General features: G+C 41.6%; 1 protein-coding gene across 2 annotated transcripts in view; it reads right to left on the reverse strand.

Moving 5' to 3' along the window:
- GIPC2 (GIPC PDZ domain containing family member 2) overlaps positions 1-17670 on the reverse strand; it is an 87122-nt gene that overhangs the window by 10270 nt on the left and 59182 nt on the right. For both annotated transcript variants that reach the window (XM_037739486.1, XM_017531114.2), the window contains exons 4-5: positions 8800-8906; positions 4459-4540 (exon numbers count right to left, since the gene is read on the reverse strand). In XM_037739486.1, coding sequence (XP_037595414.1) covers positions 4459-4540; positions 8800-8906 — 189 coding nt within the window. The remainder of the gene's footprint in view (positions 1-4458; positions 4541-8799; positions 8907-17670) is intronic.

Raw genomic sequence — 17670 nt, forward strand, 5'->3', positions numbered from 1 at the left:
AACGTCTTTTAGGACCCCTTTTTTTTTTCATGGATAACGTCCCAAGGTGACCCATGTTGACACTGGTTGGTAGAAAAGTCATAGTTCACAACTTTTTTTTTTTAATTGCATTTTAGGTTTTGGGGTACATGTGAAGAACATGCAAGATTGTTGCATAGGTACACACGTGGCAGTGTGATTTGCTGCCTTCCTCCCCTTCACCTATATCTGGCATTTCTCCCCATGCTATCTCTCCCCAACCCCCCAACTCCCGCTGTCCCTCCCTTATTTCCCCCAAAAGACCCCAGTGTGTAGTGCTCCCCTCCCTGTGTCCATGTGTTCTCATTGTTCAACACCCGCCTATGAGTGAGAACATACGGTGTTTGATTTTCTGTTCTTGTGTCAGTTTGCTGAGAAAGATGGTTTCCAGGTTCATCCATGTCCCTACAAAGGACACAACTTAACTTTACAACCAAATGAAGCACTTTCATCTTCAGGATTACTTTCTACAAAAATTCATTTAAATTATTTTTTATTTACACCTCCTAATCCTTTTTTGAGGATAGTGTTTTAAGTCACGTTGTTGCCATATTACTTTTTAAATTTTTAAAATATATACTTACATTAACAAATATAGAAAAATGTGATGTCAATGTAATTTGCATTAAGAATTAACATTTCTGAAAGCTAAGAAATACTGAAAATATTTATACAAGTAAATATATTTGTCTGTTAAATCAGTATCATATTTGTGATTTATATTTCATGCTAATCAGATCTGAATAATGAAAGAAATTCCTAATTTAACAATGGTTTACATTCTTCAAATAATTATTTTCCTTATATTTTACCTCCCTAGGTAACTGATCACATTGCTAATCATGTGTAATGATAATGGATTTTCATGTCAATTAGAGGAATTTGTTATTGTGACTAATTCACTTTACAAAGAAATTTCTAGTTAATTTACAAAGAACCTGTAAGGAATGTTTAGTGCCCTGAATTTTTTAAGCTGCATTTTCTTTTATATATATATTTATTTATTTGTTTTTGTTTTTTTAGAGACATGGTCTCACCCCGTTGCCCAGGCTGGAGTGCAGTGGTGCCAGCCTAGCTCACTGCAGCTTCAAACACTTGGACTCAAGCGATCCTCCTGCCTCAGACTCTCAAGTGACTAGGACTTGAGGTGCAGGCCACCATACTCATCTACTTTTTTTTTTTTTTTTTAAAGTAGAGACATGGTCTCATCTCACTGTGTTGCCCAGGCTGGTCTCTTTGGTTAGGGTTAGGGTTAGGTTAGGGCCTCAAGCCAAATACATATACCTGGAAGCAATACTACATCATATCTCTTTTACTGTATGTGAGCATAAATATGTATACACATATGTGTGTGTGTATATGTAAAACTTCATGTATACATATATATATTTGCTTCCCTCTGCTATGGCAAAATACCATCAAAGAATGCCCCACCGTCCTAGTCTGTTGTGAGAATAAACATTTCTATTCTAAATTTGCTTTATATACATGTTGATGCCACTATTTATATGTTACATATTCCCTTATATGTCTAGGAATATGTATGTTTATGTGTATGTTTGTCTTTATTCCTAGTGAGATCTTTTCGTAAGCCCTGTGTCTGTGATTCACTCCAGACATAGCATGGATTCTATTGTTACCTGAGAGCTGCAGTTTCAAAACAGGAGACTGAGGCTGGGCTCAGTGGCTCTAATTCCAACACCCTGGGAGGCTGAGGCAAGAGGATGGCTTGAGCCCAGGAGTTCAAACCAGCCTAGGTAACACAGGTAGACCCCATCTCCACAAAAATTAAAATTAAAAAAAATTAGGCAGGCAAAAGGATTGGAGAGAAGTTGTCAGAGATTGGTTTTCAATTTTAACTTTTTGTCTGCACAGAGGAAAAAAAGAATCTATATAAAAAAATTTTTGTTATAAAAAAAGGAATTCATATAGAATCTATATGGAAAAAAAAGAATCGATATAAAAAAAGAATTTATATTTTTCTCCAAGGAGCAAGGAACAAACTACCAATGTTCTTAAGTTGCAGACAGCATCTGTACATCCAGTACAGAAATTTTATTTTAAAAGTTCACTCAGGGCTGGCAATGATGGTTCACGCCTATAATCTCTCCCTGCATTTGAGAGGTCAAGGCAGGAGGATCACCTGAGTCTGAGCAACATAGCAAGATCCCATCTCTACCAAAACAAAAAGTAATTTAAAAAATAAAATAAAATAAATGGCCAGGTATGGAGGCACACACCTGTGGTCCTAGCTACATGGGAGGCTGAGCTAGGGGAAGTGCTTGGGTCCAGGAGATCAAGGCTGCAGTGAGCCATGATTGTGCCACTGCACTCCAGCCTGGGTGACAGAGGAAGACCCTGTCTCAAAAATTAAAAAATAAATAAAAGTTCACATGGGCAAGAAAGAAAATAAGAATAGATTCTGTTAAATAAAAATTATAACAGGTGATTGGTTTGGACTGAGCTCCTATTCCAGGCCTAACAGACCAAACCAAAATGGAGTTACTCATGCTGAAGTTCCACTCACTACCCCAAACTAAGCTGTTTATCTGACCTTCCAAGAAATCAGAAGAAAGAGAAGTAATAGCCAAATCCGCAAATGGGCCAGCTTTAGCGGGCATGATAAGGAAATTCCCTCTGCTTTAACCTTTACAAAGGAAGGAACATTGCAATGGGAACCCACTTTTTGTTCTATTTCTGCTTTCTTCAGCCATTTTCTGACTATAAAGTCAACCTCCTCTGCTCAGCTCATCAGAGCACTCCTTTTGAGGTGTTGCCTAATACTAGAATTGCAGAGAAAAGCCAATTAAGATTTTTAAGCTAAATTTGTTTTGTCTTTTGGTAATTCTATAAGGAAAATGGAAAATGAGTGGATGTAGAAAAGGATAAATGGCCTTCAAATATTCTACCCGGTAGCAGATAAACAAAAAAGTCAAGTTCTTACCTTTAAAAAATGCATCAAGTACCTGATTCAAATGCATACCTGCAGATGCATGCAGACATAAACCCCAACACTGGAGCGTACATTTACTCTTTTCTCTACCCAGCATGCAACTGCCCTACTCAGTGGAACATTCATCTTGCTTCTGTGTGGGAAGGGTCAGGCCTTTGTCACACTTTTGACCCTTGTATTTCAGGGTCATCCTCAGCTACAGAGTAGAACATTCAACCCAGACCTAACCATCCTCCTGGCCTCAGTGATTTGCTCACTTGAGCCAATCAGACAAACCAGAGACAATCTTGGGCATTTTGTTTGAATGACTTGGAAGAGGTCCTCCCTCTTTCTCATTGTGCCTAATGCCAAGAGGATGTAGAGGGTGGAGCAATGGCAGTCATTTTGGCCCCATGAGGGAGAGAATGAAGCTGCCAGCAGGTACCACTGGGGCCTGAAATGAAGCCAGGACTGAGAGAAGAGAAACCACATCCTGATGACAGCATGAAAACTCGAGATCCAGCCATTCTTGAAGCCAAGGTCTGGTTCTGGACTTTTCAATTATAAGAACCAATAAGTTTCTCTTTTTTTTTTTTTCTCCTTAATTCAGTTGGAATTAGGATTTTTTGTTTGGATTTTGTTTTGGTCATTTGCAACTGGTAGAGTCTTAACTGATAAATCAAGATCCTGACAGCCTAATGATGACATAAGAAATTCACAGAAATTCCACTGCTCAATTGCCTTTATCAGTCATATGCCAAGTGTGTCCTCTTTCTTCATATTTCTAATTCCTTGTTCACAGGACTTCAGTAACCCTGTTAAAGGGTGCAATTTAATCAATGCAAATCTGATATATCAAATAATAATACCTTTTATATGTATCATCTACAAAATTCATTTCATATATGTCTTGTAAATCCTAAAAAGCAGCACTGAAGGAAATAGTATTCACAGTTTAATGACTAAGAACTAACTAAAATGTGGCCAGGCGCGGTGGCTCATGCCTGTAATCCCAGCACTTTGGGAGGCCGAGGCGGGTGGATCACAAGGTCAAGAAATCAAGACCATCCTGGTCAACATGGTGAAACCCAGTCTCTACTAAAAATATAAAAATTAGCTGGGTATGGTGGTGCGTGCCTGTAATCCCAGCTACTCAGGAGGCTGAGGCAGGAGAATTGCCTGAACCCAGGAGGCGAAGGTTGCGGTGAGCCGAGACCACGCCATTGCACTCCAGCCTGGGTAGCAAGAGCAAAACTCTGTCTAAAAAAAAAAAGAACTAACCAAAATGTTTTAAAGTTTACTTGGCACTAAGGGCTCATGGCTAGAAAACAGTAAGGGCCAGGTCTTGTTTTCATTATTCTTTATTATCTTTATGTTGATTATTCTTTGCATCACCCCACAAATATTTTTACCTTCAAAAGTATAATTGGCTATAAGTACAAACAAGATATAAGTAAACATTAAGCAAATTAAGAGATATAAGACTTTTTAAAATAGTATAATCTTACCTAAATCAATATCTCGAATTCCCATGTACAATTCAAGAACATCATCAATCTTTTCAATTGCCTTTGCTTTGGTTTCAGAAGGCTTTATCAAAAAAAGAGAGAAATAAGACATTATATAACAAAATCTGTTGATTTTCAGGACATACACAGGAGAAAGTCTGATGTGGAGCCAGTTCATAACTGTGCCCTTCAGCTAATTTTAATGGAAATATATCTAGAATATGACCTATAACTAATACAAATCAAATGCGGTTAATACTTATTTTTAGTGTCAGCACTAAGTGTTATGGATTCGAAAAAGAAAAGCCAGGAACACGGTCCCCAGGTAGCTAACAATCTAGAAGAGAAAATAAATGTGAAAATAAGCAACATGTAACAGTTTGTAAAGGATATAAAAGGCACAGAAGCATCACAGGGGAGGAAGCAAATTTCTATCTTTAACAGTCACGGAAGACTTTAGAGAGAAGATGACCTGGCCAAGCACAGTGGCTCATGCCTGTCATCTCAGCATTCCGAAGGCCGAGGTCAGAGGGCTGCTTCAGCCTAGGAGTTGAAAACCAGCCAGGCAACATGGTGAGATTCCATCTCTACCAAAAAATTAATTAATCAATTAATTAATTTAAATGATTAGCTGGGTGTGGTGGCACATGCTTGTAATCCCAGCCACTTGGGAGGCTGAAATGGGAGGATCACTTGAGCCTGAAAGGTCTAGACAAGCCTGGGCAACATGGCAAGTCTCAGACATGGTGGTATGCACCTTTAGTCCCAGCCACTCAGGAGGGTAAAGTGGGAGGATCACTTGAGCCTCCCAAAGTGGGGGATTACAGGCATGAGCCACCACACCCAGCCTTCTGACCTCTTTTCTTTCCCCAGTCCCTGACAACAGTTTATCAGCCCCTTCTTTGTGACACTGTGTATCCTGCATCTGCTTCCATTAACCCTATCCCACTGGCTTGTAATCGCTTTTTTATGCTTCTCTCCTTTTAGAAGAGAAACAGGGTCTTTACTCATCTTCGTATCACCAGCGCTTTGACTGTGCCTGTCTCAGCAAGCACATATGGAATAAAGTATGTAGTTACACCAGTGGAGAATTGACAGGGTTTGGCTGCGTCCCCACCCAAATCCCATCTTGAATTGTAAACCCCACATGTCAAGGGGGGGACCTGGTGGGAGGTGACTGCATCATGGGGCGGTTTCCCTCATGCTGTTCTCATGATAGTGAGGGAGTTCTCACGAGATCTGATGATTTCAAAAGTGCCGGTTTCCCCTGCGCCCTCCCTTTCTCCTGCCGTCATGTAAGACGTGCCTTGCTTCCCCTTCACCTCCCACCATGATTGTGTCTTGAGGCCTCCCCAGCCATGTGGAACTTCAAGTCAATTAAACCTCTCTACTTTATAAATTACCCAGTCTCCGGTATTCTTTATAGCAGTGTGAAAACGGACTAATACAGAGAACCTTACACCATTTTCAGAATTTGGGCTAGGTGATTAAGGGAGTGATTTGTTTCAAATCCTATAAATCCTTTAAATCCTTAAAGTGTTTGAAATTAGACTTTAAGCCATTTGTATCAAATTTAATATTAGCAGCAAACTTGCTTTTTCCTTTCATTATGAGCTATTTTTAATTGCCCTATTTTACTAAACAGGCTATGAAAATAGGAATGGATTTTTAGATGTTTATCTTTAAATGCGTCTTTCCTACCTCCCTAGGTAGATCTTAACCTGCTCTTTTTTCATCCAGGCACCTTTGCCACAGCAGGTGCTTAACAAAGAGTGGGGAATGATTTAACCCTTAGAAGACACCCCTCCTCCTGCAGGGATATGGAGTTTTTCCTGCTGACCTGCTTCCTTTGTGAGCTGTTTAAAGGTCTGCCCATTTTTCCTCACAGCCTCCAGCAAAAGGCAGAGCTGGCATTCTCCCAGTTCCCCAAGGCCAGCTCCTTCCCTCTATTCTCCCCTTCTCTGATAAATTCCTTTCTTCCACTGAGATTTGCTTATTCATTCAATGAACACTTACTGGCCTTCAGCAATATACCAGACCGTGTGCTGGGCCACAGAGGGAAAGTAAAGGCTCCAAACGCCCGGAAGTCACTGCCCTGGGTTTCCTTCCCATACCTCATCATATCTCATTTTCAAAATGCTTTTTGCTCCATCGGGTCTTTTCATTGCTATTTGCCTCCGGTCGGTCCTTTTATTCCCAGAACCCAGGCATTTGACTCAGGATCTTCCTCTGGATTCCCCAAAACTGACAACACCCTGGTTGACTTGGCATTCCTAAGGACAGCCTTGGCCTCATGGGTTCCTTAAGTGTCTGCTCCAACAAACCACCCCCATGACCAACCCTGGACATGGTCACACAAGTTCTGGGATCCCACTCTGTGAAACAGCCTCAAAACTGTTCACCTGTCTCTTTTTTCCTTCAAACACATAGCAACCTCAACAGCATTCACATATAGACTCTAGAAGGGCCCGGTGCCTTGCCCTTGTCCCCAGGAGCTCACAGGCGTCAGTTACCTGTTCCACCTCCCCTCTGCCCACAGGAAGGCTTTGTCCCCCATGCTTTTGCTGCTGTTGTGGGCCTGCTGCTTGCCACTCGAAATCCCTACCACCACCACCCCAACCCTGTGGGTTTCTTCCTCCACCCTTCTTGCCCCTCGTTGTCACTTTTCCTCCTGGTGTTTTTCACTCAAACACTGACCTGTATATAGATAAAGTCAGTCAAAGGGCAAAACCCTTGTTTTTCTCAAACTAAAACAAATCATTTCTTAATTCATTAATGGAGCAACGATTTCTGTTCCTTTGGTATATCAGGTCCTATTCTAGGTGATGGAGATGCAACAGTGAGCAAGACGTGTGAGCAAAGGAGCTAGACAGTAGACAAAATTAAACAAAGACATAAAGAGTCCTAGGGTGTTTAATGCTGATATGGTTTGGCTGTGCCCATCCCCACTCCCCCGCCCCCACAAATCTCATCTTGAATTGTAGCCCCCATAATCCCCACATGTTGTGGGAGGGACCTAATGGGAGGTAACTGAATCATAGGGGCAGGTTTTTCCTGTGTTGTTGTTCTCATGATAGTGAATAAGTCTCATGAGATCTGACGGGTTCATAAAGGGCAGATCCTCTATACACACTCTCTTGCCTGTTGCCATGTAAGATGTGCCTTTGCTCCTCCTTCACCTTCCACCGTGACTGTGAGGCCTCCCCAGCCATGTGGAACTGTGAGTCCATTAAACCCCTTTTTCTTTACAAATTACCCAGGCTCGGTTATATCTTTATTGGCAGTGTGAGCTAATACAATTGCTTTGACAGAAATTAAAGGCATGGAAGAGTGGGCAGTGGGAGAGGTGGAGGGAGCTGCTATTTATACAGGATGCCTTTGAGATAGATAATGTGTGGGCAGAAACCTGATGATGGCAAAGGAGCAAGGCATGCAGATAAATGGGCAAAACATTCAGGCAGAGACAGCAGTATCGAGAGCCTGAGATGGGGATGCACCTGGAGTGTTTGGGGACAGCAAGGGGACCAGCATGACTGATGCAGAGCAAGCCAGGGCAGAGGGGTGGGAAATGAGAACAGAGAAGAAATACAGAGCTCGGTCATGTTGGTCATTCTGAGGACTTTAGCTTTTATTCTGAGTGTCATGGGGAGCCACCGGAGGATTGTGAACAGAAAAGTAACATAATTTCTCTTACATATTTTAAGGATCATTCTGAGGGCTGTGCTGAGCACAGGTGGAAAGAAGGTGAAGGTGAACACAGGAAGACGGAACAGAAGGTGACTCAATATCCAGGATAAGAGGATGGCGCCTTGGGCCACAGTGCTGGGCACAGGCAGTGAGAAGCTACTGGACCCCAGTGTATTGTACAGGTAGGTCTACTAGGATTTGCTGATAGAAGCGACGTGGGACATGAATGGAAAGAGTCAAAGATGATTACAAGGTGTTTTAGGTGATAAGAGGAGTTTATGAATCCAATCTTTCATTATCAAAATCTCCTACAGGTAGCTCTGACACTTTGTCTTGGCTCTCAGAGAGCTTTAGTTGACTTAAGTTTTTGATATAGTCCAGCTGTCTACAGAGTCTAGAAACATCATCTACAGGTGGCTGAGAATTTCTACATGTCACAATCTCTTCTCATGTACTTAATTTCTATATTTCCTTTCTAAATACCTTCGGTAATTTCCAGATTGTTTAAACAGACAATGAATTCAAAGTCCAAGTTTTGATTAGAATGAATGGAATTTTATCTAACTTTGTGATTTTATCTTTTTTCCCAGTTCCAATAATCACACTTATCTCAACAATTCCAAGCAGAACAGAAAGTAAATGAACATAACATACCACTTCCTCCAAGGTAGCAGGACCTTTTGATCTCAGGCGAAGTGTTCCCCTTCCACGACCAATTATTTCTTCTGATGACTTTTCAGCCTTTGACCTCGGCTCTATTTCTACAAATACACAATGAACAGGGAAACGTACATATACACAGAAAGAATACCAACAGATTACTGTGAAAGCTAATGCAGTTTCTATCACAAAACTAAATACAATTGTTATAGAAATTTGATAAAAGGTAGGCCTTCTTATAGAATTCACCAAAACAAAATAAATTTACTTGGCATCCATTATTCTTATAAGAGAGTATGAGAGAGTTCTAACTCCAGGAAAAGGGAATATGTGAAATGTACAGATCAGAAAGACAAAGTTACAAGGAAGAAAAAAATAAAACAGTGGGCTTTATAAAAAAGAGTAAAGAGGGGTAAGTGGTTTCATCAAGGTCACGAAAAAAAAGAAAAAAATCATGTCTTGAAAGAAGAGAGGTTGCTTCTCCTAATGGACCAATAAAAAAGAAAAAAACAAAAAAAAAATCAAAGAAAAAAAGAGAGAAGAGAGGGACAAGAGCGCTAGCCTCTGCTTGATGCTTTATGTTAAAAAATCCCATGTAGTACTCAGACCAACCTATGAGACAGGTGATTGCCTTCATTTTACCAAAAAGGGAAAGGAAGTCAATAAGAAATGGGGCTGGGATTCAAAGCCACGTCTTGCGGGTACAGACCAGATTTCAAAGTCCATATGCTTTCCTGAACAACGCTCCAGCCCACACCTCCTGGAAGCACAAGGGATAGAATCAGAGTTGACACAGAAATAGGGTGCAAAAGAAAAAGAGCCTGCGAGCGGGTTCCAAGGAAGGAATTCCCCACAGACAGCAAGGACAACAGCAGCGAGCAGGAGCCCACAGAAAGCCACTACTTTTCTTACGCTTGGTTCTTCTGTTGTGTCTTATTCTGTATTTGCAACACACTAAGAGTAATCACCAAACATGTTACCAAGCAGTAACACAAAATGAGCGAAAGGGAAGGGTGATGAAAGAGGATAATTGGAAAAAATGTGCCCTATGTAGGCCCCACTCCAATAACTTATTGTGCTGTGGGAATATAAGCCCTGCAAAGCCAGATCATCCACTTTTTTTTTTTTTTTTTTTTTTTTTTGGCAAAGAAACTGGATACTCAGGCCAGGGCAGTGGCTCATGCCTATAATCTCTTTGAGAGAACAAAACAGGCAGATTGCTTGAGCCCAGGAGTTCAAGACCAACCTGGGCAACAGGGTAAAGGTCCATCTCTACTAAAAATACAAAAACTAACCAGGCATGGTGGCACATGTTTGTAGTCCCAGCTACTCAAGAGGCTTAGGTGGAAGGACTGCTCGAGCTCAGATGGTCAAGGCTGCAGTAAGCCATGAATCTACCACTGCACTCCGGCCTGGGCAACACAATGAGACCCTGAGAAAGAAAAGAAAAAAAGAAAAGAGAGAGAAAAGAAAGGAAAGAAGGGAGGGAGGGAGGGAGGGAGGAAGGAAGGAAGGAAGGAAGGAAGGAAGGAAGGAAAGAAGGAGAGAAAGGAGGAAGGAGACAGAATAAGAGAAAGAAGAGAGAGAGAAGGAAAGAAAGAGGATACTCAAATTCACAGAAATAAAAAAAAATTAAAAATAGAAAAAATAAAAATAAAAAAAGAAAGAGAATACTCAGAGTTTTGTGTGCATCTCCTGATTTTTAAATTTTTTAAGTTTGGGCAATTAAATCAAACTTTTTAAAATAACATATTGGCAAAAACAAAAGAGATCTATGGGTCAGATTACAACCACAGGACACAAATTTATAACCTCTGTAAATATTGTGAGCTTCCTTGACTGAGGACTCCGTATGGCAGCAGTTTAGGGGAAGAGGCAGGTGGGAAGGGGATGCTGCACTAAAGCAGGGGTCTCCAAACTCCAGGGCTGCAGACGTAGCAATCATGGCCTGTTAGGAACCGGGCCACACAGCATTTCCTTACAGCCTGACCTCTGCCTCCTGCCAGATCAGCAGCGGCATTAGATTCTCACAGAAAACGAACCCTATTGTAAACTGTGCATGTGAGGGATCCAGGTTGTGCGCTACTTATGAGAATCCAGCTAATGCCTGCTGATGTGAGGTGGATAAAAACAGTTTTATCCTGAAACCATTCTCTCCTGCCTGCCCCATCTGTGGAAAAATTTCTTCAGTGCGGTGGTCCCCAATCTTTTTGGCACCATGAGACCAGTCCCTGGTGCCGAAAAGGCTGGGGACCACTGCGCTAAAAGAACCGGAGACAGCTGAGCACTCCAGTGAGGCATTACAGGACAGGCTGGTTAGCACGCGTAGGCAGTGAGGTCTGTGCAAAGCTCTCATGACACAGACATCAAGTGGCCTGCATTCTTACTTAGAACCTAGGTGATATGGTTTGGTTCTGTGTCCCCACCCAAATCTCATCTCGAACTGTAATCCCCATAATCCCCACATGTAAAGGGAGAGACCAGGTGGGAAGTGATTGGATCGGGTGGGGAGGTTTCCACCATGTTGTTCTCATGATAGTGAATCAGTTCTCATGAAATCTGATGGTTTTGTAAGGCAGTTTTCCCTGCTCTTGCATGCTCTCTTTCATCTGTTGCCATATAAGACATGTCCGCTTCCCCTTCCGCCATGATTGTAAGTTTCCTAAGGCCTCCCCAGCCATGTAGAATGTGAATCAATTCAACATTTTCTTTATAAATGATTCGGTCTCAGGTACGTCTTTATAGCAGTGTGAGAACAGACTAATAAGCCTGGATAATTACTATATTCAGTCAAGTACTGCTTTGCTATTGGGAATCTATGCCAAAGTGATTAAGGATTTTGCAAATTAATTTTGCATATTAATTTTGACCTGTATTCAGGTACAGAATCACCAAAACTTAAAACATAAGTTTTCCTCTGAGAATAAACCTATTAAAAATTATCATGTAATGAGTACACTAGCCCCGCCTAACCAAAAACCTATAAACGGTGGCTGATGAGTTGGGGAACACCCAAATGCTGATCCTGGTGATGAGACATTCACAGGAGACCAGAGCTGTATCAGCAAGCCTATAGCATTAGCCTTGGTAGTTATAATCTGTCCTGTGTAAGGGAAAAAAGAGCTCTCATGCACTCAGCACAGAGTTTCAAAATGAGTACAGAAAGAAAAAGACTAAGTTGACCTGTCCAGGACAGGATCAGCACTGTCCAGGGTTCTGTACTGCCTAGCAGTGTAAGTGTCCCCAGCCCAGAGTCATGTATATCCCTAAAGCGGTGAAGATAGCCTCGTCTTAATGGTAGTAATCTTAAGACAAGCAACCTCCTTCCCTGACGCCACTGCAATTTCACCAAGCAACCTACTTGGTACAATTTGTCTGCCCAAATAAATTTCCTAAAGGGTGAAAAATGAACTTCTCATCTAACACATGTGTTTTGGTTTACCACTGAATATATATTTCTAATTGCAAAATAATATATTGCCATTCTGATTTTTCAAAAAGTGTGTCTTGTAAGTTTGGTGAGCATGATATAGCCCTGAAAAATGGAACAACTCTAAATACATTGAAAAATAAAAGGTTTCTGGGACTTATAAAGCTAAGGACCCAGCCTCTGAAATGCGGGGCATCACAAAGGTTGTATCATCCCTGCCTAAGAAGTCAGCTCTCCTCTCTACATGATGCTTCTATCTTATCTTGCTCTTACCTGAAGCACTGGTAGCCAGAGGGGAAAATGTATGTAGCATGGAAGAGTTTTCATTAATAAATTTTACTTGATAGAGCAGTTTTAGGTTCACAGCAAAACTGAGCAGAAAGTACAGAAAGTGTCTATACGACCCCGATCCCCACCGCACAGGCACAGCCTCTCCAGCACCAGAGTAAGACTTCTGCTACAACTGATGAACCTACATTGACACAAGGCAATCACCCAATGTCCATAGTTTAGAGTTCACTCTTCGTGTTACTTATTCTATGGATTTGAATAAATGTATATTATAATATGGATCCACTATTGTAATATTATACAAAATGGTGCTTCTGCCCTAAAAATCTTCTGAGCTTCTCCTATACATACCAGATTTTTTTTTTATAATTATGTATTTGCCAAGCCATCGTCTCAAAGGTGGCATCTGAAAGCTAACCACATGGTGGCACCAAAGCAAAAGTTAAATTTTAAATTCTGGCTTAGACCAGGCTCCAGAAGGGCAGTTTTCACCTCTAAGAAAACAGAAGCCATGTTTCTCTACTAGCCTATGATTCAGGTACATAAATCAATCTGTTTTTACACAAGAACAAGCAGGATGGTCCTGTTCACCCATAGGGGGAAAAACAGGTTTCGTGTTTTTGAAATGTTTTGGAGACCACAAATGTTTATAGCCTGGCCTACTTTTGGCGTGCTGGCCTGTCTAAGCACGTCTGGCCAACCAGGTCAAGCCCTAAATCAGTCAGTTCACATGAACAGATCTGCATGAGGCTTCTCTTGGGGCTGAGTTATGAGAGGGGTGCAGTGGATACAGCAGTCACTGCTACCAGCCTGCACCTGCAGCTAGCTGATTCATTAGATGTATCAGGGCTCCCAGTTGAGGGTACTGGTCATCCGCCGGCCATACGTCACTTAGGGCACAGGAGCACACAGCTTGTGGGTGCCTAACCACTCCCACCATGGAGTTGTACGTAGCCTAAAAGCAGTCAGGTTTGTTCCCAGACCTTTTTGTGGCAATTGTATCTGCTACTCTAATTATGTGCTTTAATTTAAATATGCATGAGCTGATGAAGTGAGTGCAAAACAAGGAGTTATTAATGCTATGAAAACTAGGTTGATGGTTGACTGCCTTGGAAAGACTCCGTAAGGGTCAGTTGCAAAAAAAAAAAAAAAAATTAGTTGTGGGCAAGATGACTCTAGGAGATTAGAAAAAATATTTTTGGCTGGATGCAGTGGCTCACGCCTGTAATCTCAACACATTAGCAGGCCAAGGCAGGAGGATCACTTGAGCTCAGGAGTTCAGGACCAGCTTGGGCAATATAGCGAGATCTTGTCTCTACTATAAATTTTAGGCTGGGTGCCATGGCTCATGCCTCTAATCCCAGCATTTTGGGAGGCCAAGGTCAGCAGATCACTTGAGCCCAGGAATTCGAGACTGGCCTGGGCAACATGGTGAAACCCCACCTCTACAAAAAATACAAAAATTAGCCAGACAGGGTAGCGTGCACCTGCAGTCCTAGCTACAAGAGGCTGAAGTAAGAGGACTGCTTGAGCCCAGGACATCGAGGCTGCAGTGAGTTGTGATCACACCATTGTACTTTAGTCTGGGTGATAGAGCAAGACCTTGTCTCAAAAAAAAAAGAAAAAAATGTTTTATTAGCCCGGCATGGTGGGATGTGCCTGCAGTCCAAGCTACTCAGGAGACTAAGGTATGAAGATCATTTAAGCCTGGCAGTTTAAGACTGCAATGAACCACAATTGAAATGAAAAAAGAAAATATATTTTTAAACAGCCATCATTTTCCATATCTGGGTTTTTTTTAATACAATAGAACCCACAGGTATGCATTAAGGTTGTGATTACAGAAGGCAGACATCATAGAACTCCAATTTGTGTCCTCCACTCAAAAGGCCTTTTACATTAAGAATAATAAAAGAGGCCGGGCACGGTGGCTCAAGCCTGTAATCCCAGCACTTTGGGAGGCCAAGGTGGGTGGATCACGAGGTCAAGAAATCAAGACCATCCTGGTCAACATGGTGAAACTCCGTCTCTACCAAAAATACAAAAAATTAGCTGGGCATGGTGGTGCGTGCCTGTAATCCCAGCTACTCAGGAGGCTGAGGCAGGAGAATTGCCTGAACCCAGGAGGCGGATGTTGCGGTGAGCCGAGATCGTGCCATTGCACTCCAGCCTGGGTAACATGAGTGAAACTCCGTCTCAAAAAAAAAAAAAAGAATAATAAAAGAATGTACACTTCTATGTTTTAAAACATAGACATAGGAACTGTCTGTACTTTCTGCTCAGTTTCGCCATGAACTTAAACATTGTTTTTTAGTTTTTATGCTGGGAGTACAAGAGCAGGTTTCTTACATGCATAGGTTGCTAGTGGTGAGGTCTGGACTTTTCACGTACCCATCACCCAAATAATGAACATTGTTCATGATTCACATCTATGTTTTAAATTAAAATAAAATCTTTATATACACGTGTATCATTCTTTACAAGAGCCTATTTTAACTGACATTTTTAATAAACAGGCAAACCCCTAGTTTCTGCTATTTGGTGACGCTCAGGTAGAGAAATGGAGGAATGGAAAAGGCAGAAAGGTGTCTGTCTTACTCCCAGAAGCTTGTGACTGGGCCCTAGGAAAAGAAGCAGTGCTGGAAGAAGATGAAAGCACTGTTGTCAGGAGTAGCACATGCAACACGGCTTAGAACCTCAACTGTCGAAGAAGCAGGCAGCGAGGAGGCTGGATATTCTCCCCTCTTCCGCACAGAATGAGGCCTTGCTCTAGTTGGCCCGGAGTATGGAGCAGGGCATGGGCAGAGACCATCATTTCAATGTGAAGTGGGCACAGATGGACACTGCTGTATCCAAGTTGCTCAGTGAACAAGAAATAGCCCAACGATGCCCAGAGGGAAGAATGGGATGCTAAAGACATAGAGAAGGTCAACAAGGGTGCCTAACAGGACCACACTTCCTTGGAGCATGTGTGAAACCCTTGAGAACATCTGGAAATAGTTATAAAGGGGGAACACTGTAGTGGGCTGAGGGCCTGTGTGAAAAAGAGGTAGGAGACAAAAAATAATCAGTGGTGTTTTGGTGACAAAAAGGAAACAAACCAATCACTTTACTGTGAAATAAAAGTTGTTCTCATATTTCTGATTAGCTCTCTGCTGAAAGTGAAACCCTGTTAAAATTTTCCTGACTTCTCAAAAGCATATTATCTGGCTCTCTTTAAACATCTTGCAAGGTCTTAAGTACTGAGGTTTGATTATCACCGCCATCACTGTTTTCAAATGCGGTATCAAGATGCCTGTACGTAATGTTCTCAATTGCATTCTGATCACTGATATCTACTGGTTTACTTGTGAGAAAATTAACATTTTGATTTAATCTGTACTGTTATTCATAGCATTGTGGTTTAGAGCATGGACTTTGGAATCAGGGTACCTGAGTTAAAATTCCAGCTCCGGTCCTTGCAAGTTGTGTGACCTTGAGGAATAAGTTCTCATCTACAAAATATTTACACCTATTTACAGCATTGTTTTAACTTAAATAACTACTGTATTAAAGATGCTTTGCCCAGTGGCCTGGCTTATGTTAATAGAATGCTCCTGCTAGAGTTTACAATTTGCTTCTCCTGGTGTGTTTCAACCTGGAGAGAGAGAAATATGCTCTTCCACTCTCTCCTAAAACAACAATGTAAATAGGTTTTCTCTCTAAAAAATGAAATATGCAAACGTTCCTCTTAAAATGTTCAGAAAGCTGTCACTTGAAATATCAGGGGCAAAGTTCTCTTCTTCATTCTATTTTATTTCTTCTATAAAACAATATGATCTCTCCCTAAAATTTAGAACAGGATGGAAACAACAGATGACCCACCCATTGCTCCACTCTGAGGTCCTCCAAAGTGGATGAGTGTAAGCCCAGCCCCTCACAGGGCACTCAGTAATGGGCTCCTTCCAGTGAGGAAGGGGAATAAGGGTCCACTGAGGCGCCAGAGAAAAGAGTAAAATCCTTGGACTCTGTGGTCTCTGTCTGTCCCTCCACCCCACCCCAAAAATCCTGTTAAGAGTTTTATGACACCATGTGTACAAGTGACTCCATCTCAGAAAATTAAACATGCAGCTCCCTCCTCTAAGCACTCATGTAGGGTGAACTCAGCTATCTCGTCAAATTCAACAGTCAGTTTCTATACTTTCCATCTCTGAAGTTACAGAGCACCAAAAGAAACATCAAAGGGTGGGCTAGGTGGCAACTCAGCAGCACCCTGCAGGATGTGTGCACCAACAGTCCTCAGCATTGCAGACCCAGAAATGCTTATTTTTTTTTCAGTGTTCCCAGAGCTGATCTGAATCTTAGGGGTTGATTCACAATAACCAACTTCACAAAGAACAGATGTCACCGGGAGAGATGTTATCAAAGACCCAAGTGGGCTCCTGTGCTTCCTTCTCACACGCCTAAGACTTCCTGGAGAAAGTGACTTATAAGCAGAGAACCAACCATCACAAGTAAAGACAGCAAGGCTAGATGGGCAAAGGGGAGGAATAGAGAGGGGAAAGTGTTCTAGGCTACATAGTTCAGCAAGTTCAGAGATTCCAAAGGCAATGAATGGAGAGTTTACATTTCCAAGTCCCTCCCATTTAGGCAACTCTCAATTCATTAGTTCTCTATCCCTTCCAGAAATGATTCCCTTGAAGTTTTTTCTTCCCACTGGATACTTGAGAGGTTTAATGTGCCTGTCACCAGAGCAAAGGACTTTGGCATTAAGGACAATTCTCTCAGGACAAGACTACAAACAGGTAGTTCACATTTGCACATAGAACACAGACATATTTGTTGGAGGTGCAGTGTTTTCAGATTTTTTAATTAGTTGCAACTCTTTAAATATTGGGTGCTTTCTTACAAAAATTCAAATTTTAGGTTTCTCATGGAGAACGACACATTTCTGCAAAGCAATAATAATTAGGGTCAACAGTTCTACCTGGGCTCTGCAGCTCTCTGCCCTCATTTTCAGATATCTCTCAAGGTGTAGAGGTTCCCTCTACAGATGGATACCTATCAAGCATATATAATGTCCCTATATTCATCTAGGGACAGTCAAGGTAAATCATTTGGGGTAAGCCAAAGATAGTGTCTTTTTTTTTTTTTTTTTTTTTTTT

This window comes from Cebus imitator, unplaced genomic scaffold (genome assembly GCF_001604975.1).
Source record: "Cebus imitator isolate Cc_AM_T3 unplaced genomic scaffold, Cebus_imitator-1.0 Scaffold3, whole genome shotgun sequence".
Lineage (NCBI taxonomy): Eukaryota > Metazoa > Chordata > Mammalia > Primates > Cebidae > Cebus > Cebus imitator.